Genomic DNA, 25795 nt, shown 5'->3' with positions numbered 1-25795 from the left:
CATCCGTTTTGGTGTTAAGGAATGAAATGGAAGCAGATCTCACCTTGAAAGAATTAACTAGGCAGGTGAACATGTGATAATATCAGTGGCTCAGAGGGAAAACAAAAACAAAGATCAGACTTCCCCAAACAAGCTAATTTGTCCTTGGGATTCCACAGTTAATTTGCACAACATCATAACAATTTTATCCGTCAAGATGCAAACGCCCTAAGAGGAACAATTATGTAATCCAGGATTTCTCAACCTCAGCATTATTGACATTTTAGACTGGATAATTCCTTGCTGTGGGGGTTGTCTTATGCACTGTAGGATGTTTAACAGCACCCCTGGCCCCTACCTACCAGCTGTTGGTGATTTTTGATGATAACAAAAATGTCTCCAAACACTGTCAAATGTTGCCTGAGAGGCAAAAACTACCCCCAGTTGAGAACACTGATATAATCCTAAAAACATAAGCTTGAGAATAAAATGGAGTTGGGTTTGAAACCATAGAAGGACACTTAGACCCTCAATATCAGTTTTTCTCATGGAAATAAATGGATGTATAATTGTACCTGCCTCTTCTCTCAGGGTGCTGGTAGAGTCCTCTGAGATGGAGATTTACGTGCCAGTGGCTTATTGAGGTGTGCTTTCCATACAAACACCTATCAGGGATTGAGGGAAGCATGAATGGACAGTGGGAGAGGTTGAAGTACAACAGAGGCCTCAGCCCATTCTGCAGAGAATTCAGGAGCTGGAAAGTCCAGACCTGTCTGGAATTAGGGCTGGGAGACTGGCCACTGGATCACCATATCCACCATCACTGGACGTGGACTTCCCCCAGGGAGGGGAGGTGCCCTTGGGCAGGGCAGCTCTCTCCTGCTGTGGGTGCTCCCTGGAGAGAGACACAGGGGAGTGGGTGCCTTGGTCCTGAAGGAGGGCTCTGGGAGGTGCCTCTCAGCATCCGCCCTGTCTGATGAGTTCTGTGACTCTTGAATGAGAATTATGCTGAGCATACAGGAGGTTTCAGTCCTGGGGTCAGTGAGTGTATAGGATCCCTTCCTAATAATAGCCTGCGGGTAAGAGGAAGGGAACAGATCTGATGAGACCAGTTGTGTGTGGTGAATCAAAAGAGGCTGTCAAGGGGTGCTATGGAGGAGGAGAACTGCCTGAGAAGAAAATAATAAAAAGAAACAGACAAAAAAAAGGTGTTTCCCATGAAAAATTTGTCTATTCACAAATTAATAAGAGAAACAGTCAGATGAACCATTTTAGGCTTTGAGACAGATGTATTGGAGGTCACTTACACTACGAAGTCTTCAAGATATAGTTTCAGTGCTTCTTTCTCCATGAAGCCACCCCAGTCCACCCAGTAGATACCATCTCCAGAGCCTCTGTATTTCCATAAAACTTGCCACATTCTACTTTGTGCTACACCCTAACCAGCCTTTGATGTCCTGGAGAGCAGGGGCCTTATCCACTCATTTTTGTGTGTTCCTTAGTCCTGTGCTAGTTACTTTGTGTTCTCTTTCAGTGAACATGAGATGATTTGGAACTGAACTGATCTGCAAGCAGCCAATCTTCCCCTCTCTAGAAATTATTGACCCTTTGGTGAGCTGCACTGACTTTTTTAAGTCAGAAGAATACTACTTTTGAACCTACAGAGTTGGAATCTAATTTGCCAGATTTCAAATATAAAGATGCACAAAGAATGAGTCTAAAGAGATAGCGATAGAGAGAGAGAGAGAGAGAGAGAGAAGGGAGGGAAGGGGAGAGGAGAGGAGGGGAAGGGAGAAGAAGGGAGAGGAAAGTAAAGAACTTTCAGCTTATAAAAACCGGATTGAAAACCAGTAAACCTGTGTTTGGTGCTGAGCATGGCACTGATACAATTAATCCTCAAAGACACCTCTTGCTATGTGTCTCTCGGGATCCAACATATCTATGGAAATTACAGCAGACATTCTTAAAGTACAGTTTAGAAAATAAAGATGGATTCTAAAACTGGCTTTTAAATTTGGCCTTTTTAAAATATTGTTTCTCAGTACCCTTAAGTACAAACTCTTTGGAGAGTTTAATGGGCCCTACTTCTCCTCTTCTCCTTCCTAGGCACTCCCCTTCTGCCTCTGACATTCTGCTTTCTGTCCACACCAACCTTTTTTTAGCTCCGTGTAGATACTAACTAATTGTCTCCTGTAGCTTAGTGAATACACAGTACTCTTGGCCTGTCCTCTACATCCCTCATCCCCAGCCCCATCCTCACCTGCCTTCCAGATGCTACAGAGCTCAGCTGTGAAGACCGTGTTTTGAGACCTCTTGCCTTCTCAGATCCTACTAGATTTGCATAGAGAATCTTGTTGTGTGCTCCCCACAGTTCTTGCATTGATGGCACATTCATGTAATTGTTGCTTAAACAACGTTCTTGTCCATAAGAATGGTTCTTAAATGCATCAAACTGAGTGTGCCCACTTATAACAAACATTTCTCAGTCTCCTTCACTATTATAAAATGAAATTCATACGTAACCTAGCTACACACAAACAATTTTGAAAAAAAGTATGCAATGCCCTAACTCTAATATAACAAAAATAAAAGGAAAGTAATTTTTAACTAAAAACATGTATTTTAATATGAAAAGGCCTGGGCACAACCACACGTATCCAGAATGAAGTATCCAGATGCTTGTTTCTGGATGAAGAATATGGTAATGGAGAGAACTATAAATGTAGAGTGATAGAGGCATATTCAAAGGATTCTCAAAGATCACTTAGGGGCTTGGCAGAGTCAAGGCTCAGATAATTATATATAGGAAGACAGGCCTTCAAAATCATGCAGGACATGAGGCAACTTTTCACTGAGTGGGTGGGATTGCTTCATGGTTTCAAGAAAACAAGTTATCTCTGGACCCCTGACTGCTGACACTTCCCTCCCCCTTCAAATATTCTAACAATAAAAACTGCTCCAGCTAGGTTTACAAAATGACCCCTAGAGGGCGCTCTCATTGCCCTTGACTGTAAAAATCTGGACTGCACGGAGCAGTCCTGCTCTCAATTGTATTCCATAGTTAGCATACATTATATGACTTTAAAAAGATTTAAAAAAAAAAAAAAAAAACAAAACAAAACTTGTTGAAAGAATAAAGGCATTTCCCTAAGGGAAAACACAGTTTTGAAGGCATTTTTCTTCCCTTGTTTCAACACCCGTAAGAGAGCATTATTATAAAATCCTGGCCCTTTCACCTATGCCTTGCTGCTTGAAAGAAAAGATATTTTAATATGCAGTGTTTAACTATCCCTAAAGCAAAGAACAGAATATATAAAAAACATACGCTAATGTCAACCTTAGGAAAATGCCTTTTTAGAAATTATTAATATCACTCATCATTATATGCAACTAGTTAAAGTGATTAATTATCATTAAATGCAGCAAAGACTGCAAATTGGATTTGCAGAGGCTGGTTGCTATTGGAAAGAGGCATTCATTCATTCATTTGTTCATTGGAGGCTATAAAGTCACTTGTTGATTTGAAACATATACTTGGCCACTCATACATTTCACCTGTCTGTTTTTAACACTGTAATATTACCAGAGAAAGATTTATTTATTGCGGCACAGTGGCATTTTAGTATTGCTTTTCTGTTCTTTTTATAGTCTTGAGACATATGCTTTGGAAATTGTTGTGTAGTACTTGAATTCATAATCTGAGATTAACTCTGGTTTATACTGTTTCTGTATTGAAATTTCTCTGCCAAAGACTGGGTAATTGGCTTCTTAAATACGGAACTAAGAAAAATACAAGCTGGTTTCACTTGTTAGTTAATTCTCAGTCTGCTGGGGGGAAAATCTTTACTTTGTTGGTTTGTTTGTTTATTTGTTTTTAAGAAAACATGTTTTTAATTCACAAAAATTTCATAAGCCTGCCAACATGAGTCTGTCCTTAAACAAGGCATATGGGCCCCTTCTTGATCTGTCCTTGGCTAACCTCACAGTCTCCTTTCCTGTAACTTCTTTCTCAAATGTTCAGCGCCAGCAGAACTGAAGATCCTGTGCTTTTTCTAAGGCAGGGAGTCATGTAACGTGCCTTTTTTTGTTCTGTTTATTCTGCCTATTGCACCCCCAACCCACCCCTCCTTTTACATTTTTGCTTGTGAAGCTAATTTGTTCTTCAGAACCACAGACCTAATCTCCAGAAAGCCTTCGTAGATCACCTCCTCCTCTGCAAAAGCTTCTGTTGATCCTTTCTCTATTTTACTTCTGCTCTTGCTTCTTTTGCCATTATAAAACTATATTATATGTTATCTGTATTTGAAATTTTGATATTTTGTTCACCATGGACTTTTTGCATTACTTTTGATTTTTTAAAACCTTGCATTCAAATACTATTTCCTGAGTTTTTTGGTGCCCCTTAAATTTGGGGCACAAGGTAAATGCCTCACTATCCTTCCCTGCTTTAAAACCTGAAGCACACTTTTTCACTTTAATTATTATTCTGGTTATTTTTGTGCGTGTGGTAATGACGGTGTTGGGGATTGATTTTGGTGATGAATGTACAACTATGTAACAGTACTGTGAACAATCGAATGTGTGATTTGTTTTATATGACTGTGTGGTATGTGAATATATCTCAATAAAATGAATATTAAAAAAAAATTATCTCATAAAAAAAAAAACTATATTATAATTCATTTCATATCAAGCCTGTCTCCTCTACTGAAATGAAATGTCCTTGAGGACTATGGCTTTTCTTAAATTAAGAATAAGTTTACTTTTTTTATTGCTAAAGCAAATATGGCCCATGTAGAATATTTTAAAAATATAAATATAAAGAAAAAACAATTAAAAAACCATAATCCCTATCTCCCAATGGTAATCCCTGTTACATATCCTTTCAGATATTTTTTCTATGCATAATGCAGGCATATTTTTTTAATGTTTTAAAAACACTAGGTATATACTGCACTTTAAAAATTGCTTTTCCCCTCTAATGAACATCTTTCTATGACAAAATATTCATTTTTCTGCAATATTATTTCCAATGGCCAAAGAGTATCCATTGTGTGATAGTAAAAAAAAATCTTAAGTAATCCCCTATAATGAGATATTAACATTTCCCTCTTTTATCTTAATGAATAATTCACCATTCTCTGGAATGGAACCATATTTACTTAGGATACATTTGTAGTTTAGTTGCTAGGTCAAAGGGCATAAACATTTTAAGTCTTTGAATAGTATTTCCATAAAGATTGTAGTAAACTTGCAAATGTACCAGCAGTGTATGAAAATTTCTGTTTCACTGCATCTTTCCCCATCTTGGCAATTATCTTTTTTTTTAATAGTTGTAAATTGACTTTTGGTAAGAAGACACAGAGATGAGAATTGCTAAATACCCAGAGAAGCTATTTCTTCATTCTTCATTAGTCTTTTTTTCCAGAGCTCAAAAATCACTGCCAGGAAATGACATCTGTGAAACCAATATTCTACATGGATAAATTTATGCCTATTTTTTCAATGGCTAGTTTCTCACTGAAAGAGCTCTCTATTTTACCAGGCATTTATTTCATTTTACCTGCACCTTTAACTGCTCTGCACTGTAATCCGTATGACTTTTGCCTTTTCTGGGTCTTTAATATTTCAGAATGCCCTTTCAACTTGGCTGCATTCCTCTTCTAATAGGGAGGCCTGCGTGGAGCACCAGGTCATAAAGATTTTAGAAATACTAAGCTGAAAAGGATCATAGACACCACCGATTCCAATCTCACTGTTTTACACTTGAGGAGACTGGGCTTTGTGAGTCCTCCAAGTCACACAGCTTCTCAGAGTCAAAGCTGGAACGAGAACCTGGAATTCCATTATATTAAGCCCTTTCCCCCTAGCAATGCCTGGATCAGTGCTGCGTGTTGCCGACGTGTTATTTTGTGATTCCAGAGACCATAAGGCAACTCAAGGGAGTGCTCTTTAAAAAAACAAACAACAAAACTACAGATAAAATCCATCTAAATCATTATCCACAGGGTCCTTGTGGGATTTTATTGCATCAAGGCATTTTTACCTTGTCATTTTGGACAACTTGTCAGTAGAATTTCTCCTTGACTAGTCTGTAAGTACAGAATGTATAAGTAATACAAATAAGTAATATTTTTATCCTTCTCTCTTGGCTTCCTTTCTTGAGCTATGACACGGAAGATTTCTGATATTCAAAAGCAATGTTACAATCATGCATTTTAAGGAAATGAACAAAAGGTGCCTTGCTTTCCAAACAAAGCACTTAGCTCTCTTGGGGAAGTGCTTGGCTAATGGCTCGCTAGCAAATATCAAGACTGGAAAGGTAGTAGAATTCTTTTTGGAATGATATTTTAAAAGTATACATAAGTGTATCTAAATCTCTTACTATGAGAAAAAACCCACTGTGGAGATTTAAAAAAAAATTTTTTTTCTTTCCACATAAGCAGCAAGTTTAGTAAAGTAACTTTGAGATATTACTCTTCTCCAGCACAAAGAACATATTTAGGTCCTTTTGCTACATAATTGTATGTGATTGTATAGGTATGCTATGTAAAGGTTTAGGATTCTCTGCAGTTAGCTCTTGCATTGTGGAGTTCTGTTATTTTTTGATGGTTCAGGTGGTGGTTTTGTATTTTGTTTTTGTTTCTGTTTTGTTTTTGTTTTTGTTTTGTTTTGCTTTTGCTTTTTTAAAAAATGTGAATTTGACCTATAAGTCAACTTTATCCAGAGTCTCCAGGTGGCTGTTCTTAGTTAATGAACCTCTGTGAAAGGAAATCTATGTCCTGAACTTCATACAACAGGCTCACACTGTTGAAAGCATCTTTTTAAACAAGTTCCATGATATTTTATTTGTTGTAGAGTAAGGATCTCCAGTTTCATGCACGGTTGATAAATACCAGTATATTGACCTGCTCTATCATCTTTGTGGTTTTAACCAGCTTCAACAAAACCATTGATGGGTATTTTGTGTAGGGACTTGGCTGATAATATATAGCAAGTAATTATAGTTCAGCTTTGTTCCAAGCAGCATTAGATGGGACTAGTTGCAATATTCTTTTTCTTCTGTGATATGATAGAATTCTGGAAGTTTAATCTCTGATCTTTTTCCAGCTTGCAATTTTAAGGGGTAAATTTCCAATATAAGTATTTTCTTCTTTCTCATTTTCTTCCCCTCCTCCTTTTCCTCCTTTGTTCTCTTGATTCCCTGCTTCTGTTTTTTCCTTCTTCCTTTTCTACTTCTTCATCTTCCCTCTTCTCCACACTGAATAACTCATTTGTTCAATTTTCTCACATTTCCATTTCCTTTTATACCAGAAGGAACTAAATCTAAATATTAGCAGCGTTTTATTTCTAGCAGCTGAGATTACAGGTGGGTTTTTTCACCTTCAATTTTCCTAACATTTTCCTACATCTCCCATAATGGTTATCTATCACTTTTATAATGGGAAAAAAACAAACTTACTTTAATGTCCTTAAGGATTTGAATGACAGAGTATTGAGAAGTATCTATCTTTTTGCCTCTAACTTTCAATAAATGACCAAAAAGAGGTATGTCTTCAAGGAATTGTGGAGAATTTGTTCCCCCAAAGAGTCACTGATCAAATTCTCAATGACAAGATTGATGCTTATTGTGTATCCCGTTCTGTCCTAGGTGCCTCAGGATGAATGGGGAGGGTACCCACCTGGTGGCAAAGATGAGGAAATACCCTGCAGGAGAATGAGAAGTGGGAGCTATATTAAAGCCATGGGAGATGAGGAGAGTGGAGAGTCAGACTCTAGCCCCAAAACGTCACCAAAGGTAGCCATCCGAGCAGAGCCGCTGTTGAAGTCCATCGGACAGAGACCGCTTGGAGATCACCAAACGTAAGAACCACTCACTTGTCTTCCCTCTTCTAGAACACATCTTCATTCTTCCAGAACTGTTCTCTCATCAAAACTATTTAACCTCAATTATTTGTCATCAACTTAAAAAATGTTCCAGTTGAGAATATTAGACCTTATGGCCATCAATTTTCAAGTCCCTTTTTAAAAACACACTAACCTTTGGTTATTTATTTATTACATAATAATTAAGGAAACATGCTTGGTTGATTTCTGTATCAAATTTTAAAGCAACTGTTATCCAATGTGACCCATGAATGTCTTTTCAGATAATTTAAATTGTTTTAATCAAGAGCACATTTTTCTATTTGTGTGAATGTGGTATGTGTGTGTGGAAAATTTATAATAGGGAATTTTTTGTTTGCTATAACTTTATATGTGCAGTTTTCTAGGCAGCAGATTTTTGTTGGGAGGACTCAGGACATGGATTAGCTTAAAAATTGTAATATATGCTTCATACCTTTGCCTGAAGATATGTAAACTAAAATATAAACAGATAAAACTATTTGAGAAATCAGCTATTCATATGTTATGCAAATATGACAATTATTTTTAATAGTCATAGTGTGTATATCATGTCTCATCAGCTGAGTTTGAATGTAAATGCTAAGGACTACCTAGCAGGTTCCGGCTGCTTTCCCACTGCAAGTTGCCAGCTGTCCCGTGTGAATGGGAAACAACAGGGTGAAATAGCTTTTTAACACTTTTCAAACATTGCTTACAGAGTTATTAATTGTAACAGATAGAGTGTAACAATGAAGCTCCAGACTGATATGTTATCTTTGTATCATTCTCCAATCATGCATGGTACACAGTTATAAGCAAAATTACTATAATTTCTTCCAATAAATGAAATAATTCTTAATGTTAGCTTGCAGGATAAAAAAATGAAAATTTTGTATTGCAGCTGAATATTCGGTTGAACAAATTTGAACCCTATATTTATTGCCTATTTCAATTAAATTCAACAGCTGTCAATCATATCAGGAATACCAGACAGGAAACACCATGAAACCAGGGGCCACCATCTGTCCCATTCAATACCTCTCTCCACTGTGCCTTACACATAGAAGATGGTCAATGAAAATTTGTTGAACGAATGACGGAAAAAATCAAAGTCTTTCCCTAAAGAAACTCTTAGACTTGTTGGAGGAAAAATGGGGAAGGAAAGTGTAGGTAGGCAAAGAAACAACAGTTACTATTGTAAAATTTTATTAAAGAACTGTAAGAAGTGCAGTGGAAGCAGAGACAAGTTACTGGACCCATATACACCCAGCAATGAAGTAAATGATTGGACTAAACATTGGTTTTCATCAACCTTTTATTTGAAGGAAGACACATTTAAGAATTATGAATTATTTGAAACCTCTTCCTAGGAGAAAAGAAAAAAGTAAACAATCAGGAGATTTGCTTATGTTACCAAGCAAGGGCTTGCTGCCCGACGTGCACACAGGCCAATACTATGATATCAGGATTTTGAGGAAAAAAAGAGTTTTAGTGCAGGTTTGACTTGCATGGAGACAGAAAACAAGGCTCAAATCTGTCTCCCCCAATCTGACAGTTCAGGGAGATTTTACAGGAATGGGTGAGAGGTGGGGACAGAAGTGGGGAGGTATGGCTTGGCATAGTCCAGTTGGTTAATTAAAGAGCTTTCCATATGTGGTAGGGGATTTTAGGCTGGATCTTCCTTATTGAAGGACCTCTCACCTTTGATTTGCTTCCAATCTCTCCCTGTCCTTGTAATCTTGGTTCTGAGGAAGGTGACCTGTGTTCCTGGTGTCTCAAAGATTATCTAAAGGACAAGAGTTACTGTTTTCTGCATATGATCAGGGTATATACCCTGCAGTTAAACAAGCTCAGAGGAAAAGGTTATAGGAGCAGAGGATATGTCAGTGTGGTTTTTTGTTTCTTTGTTTGTTTGTTTTTTCCCCACAGTCTCACTTATTAGGTCTGGGAAGTCAAAAACCCCCTGATGCCCACCATAGTCCCAGGGTTCTGAACCACTGTATAGATAACCCCTGATAGAACTTCTCACTTAAAAAGCTTATGATTTAAAAAAAAAAAAAAAAAAAAGTTTTTGATTCACTGAATGAGTCTATACATCAGGTAGCAAGCCGTGAAGAAAAAAAATAGAGCAACCATGTTCAACCCTGCAGGGATCAAGTATTTTCTAGAATTATGACATTATTTGTTAATAAAGTATCCTCTTCCTTCCTCATCTAGTCCCTTAACCAATTCATGCTCTCTTGGTACCTTGTCTTACCTTTACCCTTGCATTTTCTTTGCTGTTTTGTCACTACTTGTTTATGTGTCAGTGTTGCATGTCAGCCACATCCTCTTAGAGTTTAGAGACTGTGTCTTATTCATCTCTTTATCTCAAGGACCTGTCCAGATTCTGGCGTTTAGTAATCACACAATATGCCAATACTAGCTGTTCAGAAGATGAAGTTAAGGAGTGTATATTTGTAAAGCCTAAATCACCACCCAGCAGAGTTAAAATTACTTCAGAAGGCTAACAGAGTGATGAAGTAGCCAAGTGCACTTGATGGTATAATCTAAATATTGGCTTAACTCTTCACCATCTGAGTGTGGAAATCAAGCTGGTCATCCACATATGGTTCTTAATACCTGACCAGAACATCTCAAACCTAGTAAAATTTGGGGACAGCAAATAAGTGCCTAACAGTTGCTCAGATAATTCAAACTTACTTCTGCTTTTGGCTATCCATAGCACTGTCCACTCTATCTGCAGAGATAATCTGGCAGTTGGTTCCATTCATCCACTTATTCAATCATTTATCAATTCACTCATCCATTCAACAAATGCTAAATTCTATTGATTAGTGTTCAAATTATTCTTCTGTCTTGAATCTAACACTTCAACGCAGATAAAATCAAGAAGGTAACACCCTGTCTGTTATCAAGACATCACCATGACCACAGTCCACTATTAATTTGCAAAGTCCATATAACTCCCATAATAAGTCAATCTTTGTGGTTATTGTATTGAAAGTTACTGAAAAAAAACTAACTTATGTTACTGGAATGGATTAATTATTAATTGTTATTGCCTATTGCCATCTTAGTACTGCTTATATTTATTTAGCTCTTTATAGATTTCAGTGTAATTTCATTTTTTTTCATTTTAAGTGGCATCTCAAAAGCTCAATAATTTATTCAGATAAATTTGAATGATGCCTATTTTATAAAACAGAAAGAAGCCTGAGTCATAGAAATGAGGTGCTAAAAGTCACATAAGTGACCAAGCGGTTAAACTAAAATTAGTTATTTGAATTGCATACCCAGTGATCTTTCATCCCTATTTACACTTATTTTTTTGAAAGTCCAGTGTATTGAAAACAAGGCATATATTTTGAATGGCAGAGAGAAGGGAAGAAAATGACTAAGCATAGAGAATTTCCCATCATTATTACTCTTTCTATTATAACCTGTGTTTCCAGGCAACAACAGAACACTGAGGCATAGTGGGCATTTGGAAGACAGTTCCTTTGCAGGATTTTAGTAATGAGACTTCAGAAGCATCATAGAGGCTTTAATTGCAGGTTTTATTGATCTGTTGGCCTTTTAAAGTAATTTTATCTATGTTTGATAATGATTTGGCTCTTACCAATGTAAAACTCTTAACACCATTTTCTGAACATTATTAGTCCTTTTACTTTATTCATTTTTGCATGTAGTTCCATCAAGTACAATTCTTTCATTGGCACATCACTTTGGCTCCTTCTGGGGTTCTCTTTCCATCTGGGGTGCATTCAAATATTCATATTTCTTAAGTGTGGTGCTTCCCAAAATGTTCTCCTAGGTCCAGTTCCTCATTTCCATTATTTTTGAAACTGATATCCCAATTGATCATTCCTACCCAAAGCTTTGAAAAGACTCAATTGGATTTCATGAGTTCATAGTGCAGGTGCAGAGAGATTGGTATTGACTAAGGAACTGGCCTTGAATGGTTTTCACCAGAATGGAGAGGAGAGAGAATATGAGAAATCAGGAAAAGCTTCCAAGCCATTTGATTGGCTGTCAGTGTGGTTTGCAGCTTGGGGTAAATGTTCATGTTTCAGTTGGATTTAGTTATCAATAATAATAACAGTTTATTCATTCAGGAAACATGTATCAAGCACCTATGAGGTGTGTGTACTATTCTGCTGTTGGATTCCAGCAGCAAATAAAATGGGGGCAAGGAGTTTTTGATCCAGGGGTCAGTAAACTATAGCCTACTGGTCAAATCTGGCCCACTGCCTGTTTTTGTAAATAAAGTTTTATTGGCACACAGCCGTGCTCATTCATTTATCTGTTGTCAGTGGCTGCTTTTGAGCGATAATGGTAGAGTTGAATAGTTGTGACAGAGACTATACAGTCTGCAAGGTCTGAAATATTTATATCTGGCTCTTCACGGAGAAATTTTGCTGACCACTGTTACAATCAAACAGAGACAATAGACTGAATGAGTAGTTCTAAGTGCCATAGATAATTTACACATGTAAAATTCAGGATACTCTAAAAGTGTAAAACAGGATTCCGTAACCTAGTTAGGGGCTCAGTGCTTGTCTCCCTGAGGAAGTCACATTTTACATTGAGGGGTTCATCCTAAAGATAAATAAAATACTCAAGATGGAGGAGAGTATTTCACCTGAGAATAGCAGGAGCAAGTTCCTGGAGAACAGCATGCTACTTAAAGAAAGGAAAATAATTTATAATTCTGTTGTTTCATGATTAAAACATAACTTTATTGAACCATTCAGGTACAGTTAAGAAACTGAGACAAGTCCCAAACAACCAGATTATAATGTGCAAAGGGAGAGTGACACAAAAAAATGAGAATGATTAATAAACTTCTCATAGTTTTTTAGTTTAATTTTTTAAGTTTAATTTTATTGAGATTGTTCACATACCATACAGTTATCCAAAGATCCAAAGTGTACAGTCATTTGCCTGCGGTACCATCATACAGTTGAGCATCCATCACCACAATTAATTTTTTTTCAATTTTTAATCCTCCCATACCCCTAACCAACCCCCCTCCATTATTGACTCATAGTATTGGTATAGTACATTTGTTACTGTTGAAGAAAGAATGTTAAAATACTACTAACTGTAGTATATAGTTTGCAGTAGGTATATATTTTTTCCTATATGCCCCTCTATTATTGACTTTCTGGTTGTAGTGTCATACATTTGTTCTAGTTCATGAGGGAGATTTCTAATATTTGTGCAGTTAATCACAGACACTGCACACCAAGATTCACTGTTTTATATATTCCTATCTTTTAACCTTCAACTTTCCTTCTGGTGACATATGTGACACTGAGCTTCCCTTTTCCACCACCTTCATACACCATTCAGCACTGTTAGTTATTCCCACCACATGCTACCATCACCTGTGTCCATTTTCAAACACTGAAGTTCAACCTAGTTGAACAATCTGCTCATATTAAGCAACCGCTCCCCATTCTTTAGCCTCGTACTATATCCTGGTAACTTATTTTTCATGTCTGTAAGTTTACATATTATAACTAGTTCCTATCAGTGAGACCCTGCAATATTTGTCCTTATGTGTCTGTCTTATTTCACTCAACATGGTGCCCTCAAGGTTTCTTCGTCAACCTGTTTTTTTTTAAGACAATTTTGTTCACGCACCATACATTCCATCCTAAGTAAACAATTGATGGTTCCCTATATAGTTACATATTTATGTATTCATATATTCACCACCATCACCACTATCTATATAAGGACATCTCCGTTTCTTCCACAAAGAAGGGGGAAGAGTCAAAGAATGTAGAGAGACAAAAGAAAGAGGGAAAAAAAAAAAAAAAGCAAGCATGACAGCTAGGAAGCAACAAAAGGAAAGAAAGAATTAAACTAAAGTAGAATAAAGAGTCAGACAACATCATCAATGTCAAGAGTCCCGTACCTCTCCCTTATGTCTCCCCTTATATGCATTTAGCTTTGGTATACTGCCTTTGTTACATTAAAGGAAGCATAATACAGTGTTTCTGTTAACTATAGTCTGTAGTTTGCATTGATTGTATTTTCCCCCCACTACCACCCTGTTTTTAACACCTTGCAAGGTTGACATTCATTTATTCTCCCTAATATAAAAACATATTTGTACATTTTATCACAATTGTTAAGCATGGTAGATTTCACTGAGTTATACAGTCCCAGTCTTTATGTTTCCTCTTTCCTTCTGGTGTCCCACATGCTCCTAACCTTCCTCTTTAAACCATACTCATAGTCATCTTTGTACAGTGTACTTACATTGCTGTGCTACCATCACCCAAAATAGTGTTCCAAACCTCTCACTCCTATATTTTCCTATCTGTCTTTTGTGGTCCCTTTAATATTTCCTGTAGAGCAGGTATCTTGTTCACAAATGCAGTCATTGTCTATTTGTCAAAGAATATTTTAAACTCTCCCTCATATTTGAAGGACAGTTTTTCTGGATATAGGATTCTTGGTTGGCAGTTTTTCCCTTTCAGTATCTTAAATATATCACCCTACTTCCTTCTTGCCTCCATGGTTTCTACTGAGAAATCCACACATAGTCTTATCAAGATTCCTTTATATGTGATGGATCGCTTTTCTCTTGCTGCTTTCAGGATTCTCTCTTTATCTTTGATGTTTGATAATCTGATTATTAAGTGTCTTGACATAGGCCGATTCAGATCTATTTTGTTTGGGGTCTGCTCTGCTTCTTGGATCTGTAATTTTATGTCTTTCATAAGAGATGGAAAATCTTCATTGATTATTTCCTCTATTATTGCTTCTGCCCCTTTTCCTTTCTCTTCTCCTTCTGGGACACCCATGACACATACATTCATGCATTTCATGTTTTCATTCAATTCCCTGGGACATTGCTCATATTTTTCCATTCTTTTCCCTATGTATTCTTTTGTGTGTAGGATTTCAGGTGTCTTGTTGTCCAGTTTCTGAATGTCTTCTTCTGTCTCTTGAGATCTTCTGTTGTATGTCTCCATTGTGTCTTTCATCTCTTGTGTTGTGCCTTTCACTTCCATAGATTCTGCCAGTCATTTTTTCAAACTCTCAGTTTCTACCTTATGTTCGCCCATTGTTTTCATTATACCCTTCATCTCTTTTGCCATATCTTCCCTAAAATTTTTGAATTGATTTAACATTAGTTGTTTAAATTCCTGTATCTGAGTTGAAGTGTAAGCTTGTTCCTTTGACTGGGCCATATTTTCGTTTTTCTTAGTGTAGGTTGTAGTTTTCTGTTGTCTAGGCATCTGGTTTCCTTGGTTACCCCAACTAGGTTTTCCCAGACCAGATAGGGCTCAGGTCTCAGCAGGGGACAGTATTCAGTATCAGGTTTCCCTGAGGGTGTGTCTTAGGAGATTGACACACCCTGTGAGACCTCTAGCTGCTGTGCTTTTCCTAACCTGCCCAGAAGGTGGTGCCTGTCAACCTGTAGCTACTGACTGGTGTAAGGAGGTGTGGTCCCCTTAGTTTCTGTTTTGGCTGTTTTTTCCCCAGCCTCTGGGGTCTGGTTCTGAGTGGAAGGCCAGTAACCACCTCTTTCCTCTTAGGGAAAATACACCTCCTAGGGAGTAATCATCAGCATTTAAATAGGTTCTTCATCTCTCTGACTCTGCTTTCTCCACCCTTGTCTGGGTCAGAGGGCTGTGAACTAAAAATGGCTGAGGTTTTCTCCACAGAGCTGCTCAGGTTGAGAGAGAGAAAAGGGGACAGAAAGACCCCTTTCAGAGCCAGTTCACAGATCCCCAATTTCACTTGTTGGCCAGAGGTAACACCTGGTCTTCTGGGCTCCCCCTCCTGAGACAGATGAGTCTTCTGGTTCCTTAAGGTCGGTCATCACAAAAAGCCTCTGTCTGCTTGTTCGGGACTTGTAGCTTGTATTCAGCAGTCCACATTTGTTAATTAAGACCCCAGTTGGAGCTGGACTGAGGTATATTCACTTGTTGAGGGAGTGCTGCTTTCTACCACAGCAAGGTTTTGCTGTTCAGCCTGGGGGAGAGGGGGCTCCCGGGACATTTCTGCAGCTTTTAGTTGCAGATTTTATGCTGCGATCTCAAGCATTCCTCCCAACCCAGGTTGGTGTATGGTGTGTGGACAGTCATAGTTGTCTCCCAGTAGTTATTCCAGATTATTTGCTAGTTGTTCTTGGTTGTTTATTAGTCATTCCAGGGGGACTAACCAACTTCCACTCCTCTCTATGCCAACATCTTTGTGAAGACTTTTAATAACAACAGTAACCATAGCTATCATTGATTATCTATTTTGTGCTACTCTTTATAAATATAATCAATATAATGGCACTATAAGTAAATGTTGTTACTCTAGCTTTAAAAAAGAAGAAACCACATCTCAACAAGTCTTAGTACCAGGTGTAAGATCACACTGCAGGTGGAAGTCAAATCCAGGCCCATCTCTTTTACTTTACTAAACCTTGATGCTCTTTCTTGAAATAGCAGTATCTTTCAATAGTGTCAAGTCACGCTTAATCTTTAACTGAATTACAAATGTGCTTGATAACACATCACATATTAACTTTCACCTGCAGCTCCCCTCAAATGTTTTCACAAACTATGGCTTCTTTCTACCAGTGATTCTCTATCTCTCAAACAAACTGCATTTATTAAACAATAATTAATTTGTAATTCCATTTTATTATGCTTAAAAGCATAAGTAACTACTAATAAAAGTTTCTACTTACCTTGCGCTAACAAATGTTACCATACTGAATTGATATATTAGGTTGAACCACATGAAACTAACCAATATGCAACCATTTTTAACCTATAAAAACCAAAATTTTATATAGTTTGACCTTAGAATTCTATCCCAAAGAAAGGAAACTTGCTATTATAAATAGTGAGGGTAATTTTACTATCCACTATTTACTATAATAAATGTGCAATTTACATTAGATTATGTAAGCATTAAAAAATAGCTAAAGAAGTCCCTTTTGAAGATGCATATTCACTTAAGAATTGTATTTGTAATCCACTGCTGTCCTTCCTGCTGGTGACTGAGTAGTTTCTAAACACATACACACACACACACACACACACACACACACACACAAAATGTAACACTAGGTAATAATAAAAGCATAATAAGAGACTGTTGAGCTGTACCAAAATAAGTGCTTTGGGACATCAGATGAAGAGCTTACTATTAGAAATTAAAGATGCTGGGAAAAAACAGCCATACTTGAGCTTACTACCCAAAGACAAAGAATACTCTTGGTATTTGGGGGAATTAATGAGTCAGGCAGTCAGCCAGAATGGGGTTTTAAAACTAAATTAAGGAAAGTCAGGAAAGCCAATTGTGAAGGGTATGTAAAGAGACAATTTCTTAGCTGGAAAGTGAAAAAAACTAGGTATCAAGGTTTTGCCCCCCCCCCCCCACACACACACACACACTTTTAGGAGGTGTCAGCTGGCACCTTGTAAAGGATAGCTGCAAGGGTTTATTATTGCAGCCAGAGAGAGTCAAGAGCCAGCTGTCAAGAACCAACACTACGGTGATTGCAGAAGCAATGGAAAGAATAAGAGCCTGTGAGAATTTTAGAAGGAGACTATCTGGGGATTCTCAGATTAGCATATACCCATGTCTTGGAAAACCGACGCGTAATCACTGCAATCAAAATTAACCTTCTTAGTCAACTTACAACTTGCCCCTATTGGTTCCCGTGGATGACTACACGCGGTTCCTCAGAGGAGCTGCCCATTAGCACTAATGGGGTTTTCACATCTGCTCAGAGGCAAGGTGTGCAAATAATTTAAATTAACTTAATCTGATATTTTGCCAGTGACTTACGTAAATAGACTATCTTCAGTCTAGAGTTTATTTCGTACCTAGACTGTTTTAAACAAAATTATAATTCTAAAACCACATTTAAAATATAATTGAAAATAATCAGATTTAACAGTGCCCTGAATGTTTTCCTCCTTTTACACCACAGAACCTCACCAGCTGATTTACAAAATTTTTTGAGATGCAGATTGAGTTAAAGGATAAAAATAAAGAATTAATGTTTATTAACTTCCTTAAGGGTTTTATTCTCCTCTTGGAATGCACAAGCAACATCTATTAACATTAACAGTATTTAGAAGGCAAATAAAAAGGCCAGATGAACCTAGTAATTATACTTTAATTTTAGCTTGATAGGTATAGATTTATGTTCTTATTACTGAATTATCACATTGGCACACTAAACCCTTAGGAGTTTTTATGCACCTTCGAGTTCACTATCTAGTAATATAAAATTGACTATCTAGTAATATAAAATTGACTCTATTTGCAGTCCCTTTAGAATCTATCTTGTTAAAGAACTGGAAGAAGACTGGCTCTTTAATTGGCTGTTATCAGTCCTTTTGGACTCATATTATATAAAATCCCTTCTGTGAAGACTGCAGATACTCTGCTTCAAAAATCTTGACCTCTTGAAACAATGCCAGAATGATTCTATGGAAACTTCCTTATCTTCCTGCTGTTAAAGTGAAAAAAAAGAAAATCAGTACTCTTATTAATAATGTTATATACACTCATTATACTTATGAGGACTTTCACTTTTACTTTGCTGTGTTCTCTAGAATAGTGCTAGGTAATGGCTTTCATTCTCAAAAGAAAAAATAAAACTGGAATAAACAAACAAAAACCTTGTCACACCTAACTGCCTAATGCACAAGGTGCTAAACAGTTTGCTTGATCAGGAAATTCAGATCCTAGCCTTGGGAGAGAATCTGTCAATCTGTGGATCAGGAAGGTAGAGAGACCTGCCCCTCAACAGGGTGCTATTTAGAATTACTATAAATTAACTGAAATGCAAATTTCAAGTTACTACTGAAGTAAATTTACTGGATTTTTAAATTAGTTATATTTTATTATTTGAGATACTGGGACTTGGAAAATTAATTTTTGATTATTATGAAAGATAGGCCAATTAATTTCATTTGGCAGCCTTTGCATTGAGCTCCAATTGAGAAGTTACAACTCTAATGATTTTAAACATCTCTGAGTCACTCTCTGGTGAAAATAGCACTTTAAATTTATGGAGAAAGGAGGACTTATTTATATAAAGACAAATTCAGGCAGATTAAAGATCATATTGGTGCTCAGCTCTAATACTAATACTTAGAGAAGGCATATCAAAATATGAGTCCAAGGTAAAAAACCGTAAGATATTGACAGATTTGAATTCGTAAAATTTAAACCTTGTACATGATAAAAACAAACTAAATTGTCACTAAGGTAAAAAATAATAATGAAAATCGGGAAAGGGTTTTGCAACGTAAGTGACACATATTCATATTCTTAATATTTAAAGATGCTTTACAGATCAATATGGAAAAATGAATACCATATTATAAAAATGCTTAAGGGCCATGAAAAGACTGTTCACATACCTTTATCAATAATTAAAACTTACTGGAGAGTATTTTGGCATAACATTTGAAACATAAAATCTAAACATTTATTCTAAGGAAATTTCTGAAAAGTGTACAAAAATGTACAAAAATACAAAAATGCCCATACTTCAATGTACCTCATTACTAGAAATTGTCAATTACCTAAATTCCCATAAGCAGAGATTTGGGTCCAACTTTGAAGAATCTGTCCTATAGCTATACCTGCACGTGTAAGTAGTGACACAAGTAAAATGTTGTTCATTGTAACATTGTTAGTAATAGCAAAAGGTTAAAATTACCTGAGGGTCTATCACCAGAAGACTGACTGAATAATAGGAAGACAACCATCAGAATAGCAGAAAACTGTTAATAGAATACACTAGAATATTATGCATTGTTCTGGTTTGCTAGTGCTGCCATTATGCAAAATATCAGAATTGGATTGGCTTTTATAAAGGGGATTTATTGGGTTACAAATTTACAGTTCTAAGGCCATAAAAGTGTCCAAACTAAGGCATCAACAAGAGGATACCTTCACTGAAGAAAAGCCAATGGCATCCAGAAAACCTCTATTAGCTGGGAAGGCATGTGGCTGGCATCTGCTGATCCTTTTCTCCTGGGTTCTGGTTTCAAAATGGCTTTCTCCAAAAGTCTCTGGGCTTGTCTCTCTTAGCTTCTTCAGCTCCTGTGCATCTATCTAAGCATCTGTGGGTCGTCTCTTAGCTTCTCTCTCTCAGCTCCTGTGCGTTCTTGCTTGTTCTCCCAGGGTGATTCTCTCTAAGTATCGGGGGGCCTTCGCTTAGCTTCTCCAGAGCAAACTCTGAGCTAGCATCTCCAAATGTCTCCAGGTATCTCTAAGCATCAGTGTCTGTGTCCGCTCTTAGCTCTCTTAAATAGTCCAGTGAACTTAATCAAGACCCACCCTGAATGGGCGGGGTCCACACCTCCATGGAAATAATTTAATCAAAGGTCTCACCCATGGTTGGCTGTGTCACATCTCTATGAAAACACTCAATCTAAAGTTTCCACCCAACAAGATTGGATTAAAAGATCATGGCTCTTCTGGGGTCCATAACAGTTTCAAACTAGCATATGCATTTAAGAAAAAATGAAGAAGACTTCTATATGCTGATATGGAGAGATCCAGAATATATTAATTTAAGAAAGCAAAGCACAGAACAATATGTATAATAAAGATGGGGAAAAAAAGAATATAATTTGTATCTGTTTGTGTTACATAAAGAAACAATGCAAGAATAAATAAGAAATTAATAGACTATGTTTACCTATATGTAGTGAGAGGGATGGAGGTAGATGGCAACAAGAATGGGAGCAGGACATTTCAATATATATCTTTTTTGTATAGTTTTGATACCTTCAGTTATGAATATGTATCATCCATTCAAAAATAGGATGAACTAAAAGTTAAATAGAAAACAGAAAATATATTAAATAAATTGTGATTTATCCATATGGTGGAATACCAATAGTCATTAAATATTATAAGGTGTCTTAACAAATTGACATAGAACATCTCTACTAAATTGTGGTTTTAAAAAAGCATTCACATTAATAGGTAAATGGAATTCCACTTTCACCTAGGAATCAGAAAACTGGAAAGACCGTCATTCCCACCCTAACTATGAAAAAGTGATGGATAAACTACAAAATCACAACTTGTTAAAAATCCACCAGAATACTGAAATGTTAGGGCAGCCAAGTAGCTTGAATTCCAAGCGGCGACAGATGCCTCCAAAGAGAAATGGGATGAGAAGACCGGCTTAAAATAGCAGAAGAGGTGTCAGCTGCCACAGAAGTAGATAAGAAATCAGCAAAAATTTTAATAAATTGCTGAAAGCTGTATGTATAGAATCCTTGGAGGGTCAGACACAAAAGAAGTTCACAGTCACTTGCTATCTCTTTTCCACAGACCTCTACTAGTTGCTCACAAGACTGGGGACAGGGTTGGAGACAAGAGAGAACCTGCCTCAGTGGAGTTAAGTATGCGGTAGGGCAAAGGCATGAAACCACCGTGCACTCTACCCAGACCACTTTTTCATGTGGAGCAAAAGTCTGAAAGTGCTGGGAAAGGATACAGGTAAAGACCCAATACTGCTGGGAGAAGGAAGAAGAAAAGTAAAAACCTTCTAACACTGGTCCTAGGCTCAGGAGCCTAAACCAATATCAGTATAGTTCTTCTATAGGGAAGGGGCAGGACAAATCTCCCACTAAAACCTGACGTAAATACAAGGTGTAAATGACTGCTGTGAAAAGGGGAAGAAAGCGCATTGACAAATCCTCTCCTGCCTGAAGTTAGTCACACAGGGCCTGACTAAGGTTGAGGCTGTTCAAGGACAGCAGAGAATTCCCTTTCCCCACCACAAGACTAGCAAGCACCAAGTAAGATGCAACTGGGGGAGAGGCAAAAGTATGCCCCACCATAAAACTAGCAGACACAAGAAACAAGTAACTAGAAGCAAGGCAGTAACATGGATAGGAACACCCTCTGCAGCCCAGACATGGAGTGACGGCTGAAAGCTGAGGATGAAGTGGGAACGCTGAGAAAAACTCTTCAGCACCCCTGCCACCACCCTGTGCAAAAAGCATCCCTATAGGAATTTAAAGTCTATTGGGGCGCTGAGGGTAACCATAGCAACAGCAAAACTCGAACCAAGCTTAATTCGTTAGATTGTCTCTGCTCCCCACACTGAAGACTGACAGTGTATGAAGCACACCCATTTCCAAGCATAGCATGGATGTAGTATTTACTTCAGTCTCTGCTGTTGTACACATGATGACTAAGTTTTGATTCATTCAAAACTTAGGAGACACAGGAAAAGTAAGAAAAAAAACATTGTCAAGAGACAAAGCAATCAACTGGAGATTCATAGATGAAGCAGATTTGGAACTATCAAACAGAACTTAAAATAACTATGATTAATATGATAAAAGATCTGATAGAAAAGGTGGATGACATGCATACATAAATGGGAAAAAAGCAGAGGGGTGAAAACTGTAAGAATCTGAAGGAAATACTATAAATAAAAATCATAGAATTAGAAATAAGGAATTTTGTAGATGGCTCATCAGTAGACTGACTCAACAGGAATGTGTAGTGAAATAGTGAACTTAAAGATAGGTCCACAGAAATTACTCAGACTCAAGTCCAAAGACAAAAAGAGTGGGAGGCAGGGGAGGGCAACAGAAAAGAACATCCAAGAGGTGTAAGAAAATAAGAAGACAAACTACAAATTGAAGAATCTTAGAAAATCTCAAGAAAGAGGGCTCAAAGACAGAGGCTAGTAAGGCACATTACATAAAGAGGAACGAAGGTAAAAATTACAACAGACTTTTCATTGTAAACTATGCAAACCAGAAGTCAATGAAGTGACATCTTTAAAATACCTAAAGAAAAACCTGTTAACCCAAAATTCTAGAACCAGAGAAATATCTTTTAAAAATGAAAGTGAAATAAAATATTCTTACAAAAACAAAATCTCAGAATATTCATTGCCAGCAGACCTGTGCTACAAGAAATGTTAAAGCAAATTTTTAAAGCATGAATATCAAGGGGCATGATAACAGATACTTGGAACTATACAAAGAAAGAGCTCTGGACATGATAAAAATGAGGATAGATATTAAATAATTTTTTGTTATTTTTGATCACTTTAAAAGATAACTGACTCTTTATAGAAAAAAAATTAGTACAAAGGTACTGGGAATTTTTAACATGTTAAAATAAAAAGTGTGACAACAATAGCACAAAGAATGGGAGGAAGGAATTGAAAGTATATTGGTATAAATTTATTATACTATCAATGAAGTGGTATAATATTATGTGATGGTGAACTGTGATAAATTAACAATGTCTAGGGCAGCCATTAAGCAAATTTCAAAATAGATTATAACTAATGAGCCAATAGTTAAGATAAAGTGAAATCACAAAATATACTCAGTTAATCAAAAAGTAGGTAGAAAAGGAGAAAAGAGAGAACAAACGACAGGTGAAACAAAAAACAATGAGCAAGGTGATAAATTAAATCCACCCATATTAATAATGACATTAATTGAAAATGGGCTAAGTATTGCCAAAAAAAAAAAAAAAAAAAAAAAACACTTGACAAAACCCAACATCTATTCCTGATAAAAATTCAGCAAACTAGGAACAGAGGGGAACTTTCTCAACCTGAAAACCAACAACTAACCTAATACTTAATGGTGAAAGACTGAGTGCTTTCCCCCTAGGATTGAGAAAAACAGCAAGGGTGTCAGCTCTCACCACTTCTATCTGACAATATACTAGAGGTCCTAGCCAGTGCAATAGGCATACACATAAATGATATACACATTGGAAAGGCCTAAATAAAACAGTTTTCTATTTATAGACAACATGATCAATATGTAGTAAATTCCAAAGAATTCAACAAACTGGATAGAATGAATAAAGAGAGTTTAGAAAGGTCGAAGATACAGATCAACATACCTAAGTCAATTGTATTTCTATATATTCACAATGAAAAGTTGAAAAATTGAAATGGAGTAGCACCATGAACATGGCATAATTATACATAGAATAAAATATGAGCATGATTTTATGCTGAAAACTACAAAGCTTTGCTGAGATAAATCAAAAAACTATGTTCATGGATCAGAAGACTCAGTATTTATAGATTCCGTTCAATTCCATGCACAATTCCAGAAGGCATTTTTTGTAGAAATCAACAAGCATATTCAAAAATTTATGAAAAGCTTGAAACATCTAGAATAATCAATACAATTTTGGAAAGAAGATCAAAGTTGGAAGACTCCCACTATAATTTCAAGAATTACTCAAAAATTACCATAATGAAGAAAGTGTGACAACAGCAAAAGAACAGACACATCGATAAAGAACGAAGCATTCAGAAATAAATTTTAAAAAAGAACCTCAACTCATTCTGTACACATTATACAAAAATTAACTTGAAATGGATGATATACCCAGGTGGAAAACCTATAATTTTTAAAATTCTAGAAGAATACATTGAAGAGAAGTCTTTGTGAACCTATGTTAGACACAGATTCTTTGACTAAGACACAAAAAGCCTGAGTCATATAGGAAAAACTGATAAATTTAACTTCATAAAAATTTAAAATTTTATTTCTTTGAAAGATACTGTTTAAAAAAAAATGAAAGGACAAGTCACAGGCTGGGAGAAAACATTTGCAAAACACATATCTGAAAAATGCAGAATATACAAGGAGCTGAAAACCAAAAACAGATGGGTGGTTGCCAGGGGGTGGGGTGAGATTTGACTACACAAGGACATGAGGGAACTCTTTAGGGTAGAGGAAATGTTCTATATTTGATCATGGTGATGGTTACAAGACTGTATGCAATTGTCAGAATTCTTAGAGCTGTACAGAAAATGAGAGACATTGACAGATTAATCAACTGAACTACAACTGACAGAACCAGATCTTGCAGAACCAAAGGATGGAGGAGGATAAAATGAAATCATGTGCATGCAGTTCCTCATAGTAAGAAATAAAAATTTATTCTCATATAGGGAGGGAAGAAACATACTTCAGCCTCCTGACACTTCCCTTTTTTGATATATTCATTGTCAAGCAATTTTAAGACGTGAGGTGGCTCCACCCAAATTTTCCCTCTTCTTCCCATTGTTTGGGTGAGGTGACGTATTGAGTAGCAAACAAAAATTCTGGCTACCAGTAGACAGTTCTCAGATGATGAGCTGGTCCATGCATCTGCCCTGGGAAAGGTGAACTATCTTTTTCTCCAAACATAGACTAACATAGTCATTTTGGAAACCTGAACAATTGCTCCAACAATCTCTTGGAATTCACTGCTCTGTGGCAGATGGTTATGCTACTTTCAGGGAACAGTCAAGATACTTTTGAGTAACACTGTGGATCCAACCTGACATGTGAGTGAGAAGCCTTTAAAAGAAGTCAGGGATTATTTAGAACCCATCTAGAAAGATTAATTGAAGATCTCTCAAAGCCATTTTCTGCATTTCTAGCTCCATCAGTCTTGAGTGTTTTTCTGTATCCCAATGTTGAGACTCCATTTTGAATCTGGGAAATCAGAACCTCCTTCAGAACACTCACCTCCTAGCATTCTTAAATGCCATCTGGGGTATTGACCCAAGCAAACCTCAAAACCCTGCTTTTCATTTCACAGGCTAATCTCCCTTCACGTTCTCAGCTTTCTGTTTCTGACCATCCATATCCCCAGTTAAACATAACTGAGTCCTATGGCAGATTCTTCATGATCTGATTGCTGACAACCTGTTGAGCCTTATTTCTTGTTGTTCCCCAGACTTAAACTCTACATTCTACTTAATAAATGAGCTTCTATTAAGGACACCAGTAAAATAATCATTCAAAAATTGCCTGAAAATAAAGATCATCAATTTAAAAGATATACGTAAGGCTGATTCACATTCACTCGATTTCTTAAACTCTTCTATATTGTTCAAAACAGGACCAGATGCTAGACTCCTTGAAAGCAA

At 36.8% G+C, this 25795-nt stretch overlaps 1 protein-coding gene across 2 annotated transcripts in view; it reads left to right on the top strand.

Moving 5' to 3' along the window:
- Positions 1-25795, top strand: part of DLGAP2 (DLG associated protein 2) — a 666966-nt gene that overhangs the window by 516891 nt on the left and 124280 nt on the right. For both annotated transcript variants that reach the window (XM_037813208.1, XM_037813209.1), the window contains one exon: positions 7631-7842. In XM_037813208.1, the coding sequence (XP_037669136.1) occupies positions 7631-7842 (212 nt within the window). The remainder of the gene's footprint in view (positions 1-7630; positions 7843-25795) is intronic.

Source organism: Choloepus didactylus, chromosome 20 (genome assembly GCF_015220235.1).
Source record: "Choloepus didactylus isolate mChoDid1 chromosome 20, mChoDid1.pri, whole genome shotgun sequence".
In the NCBI taxonomy this organism is placed as follows: domain Eukaryota; kingdom Metazoa; phylum Chordata; class Mammalia; order Pilosa; family Megalonychidae; genus Choloepus; species Choloepus didactylus.
This window is presented reverse-complemented; position numbering and strand designations above follow the sequence as displayed.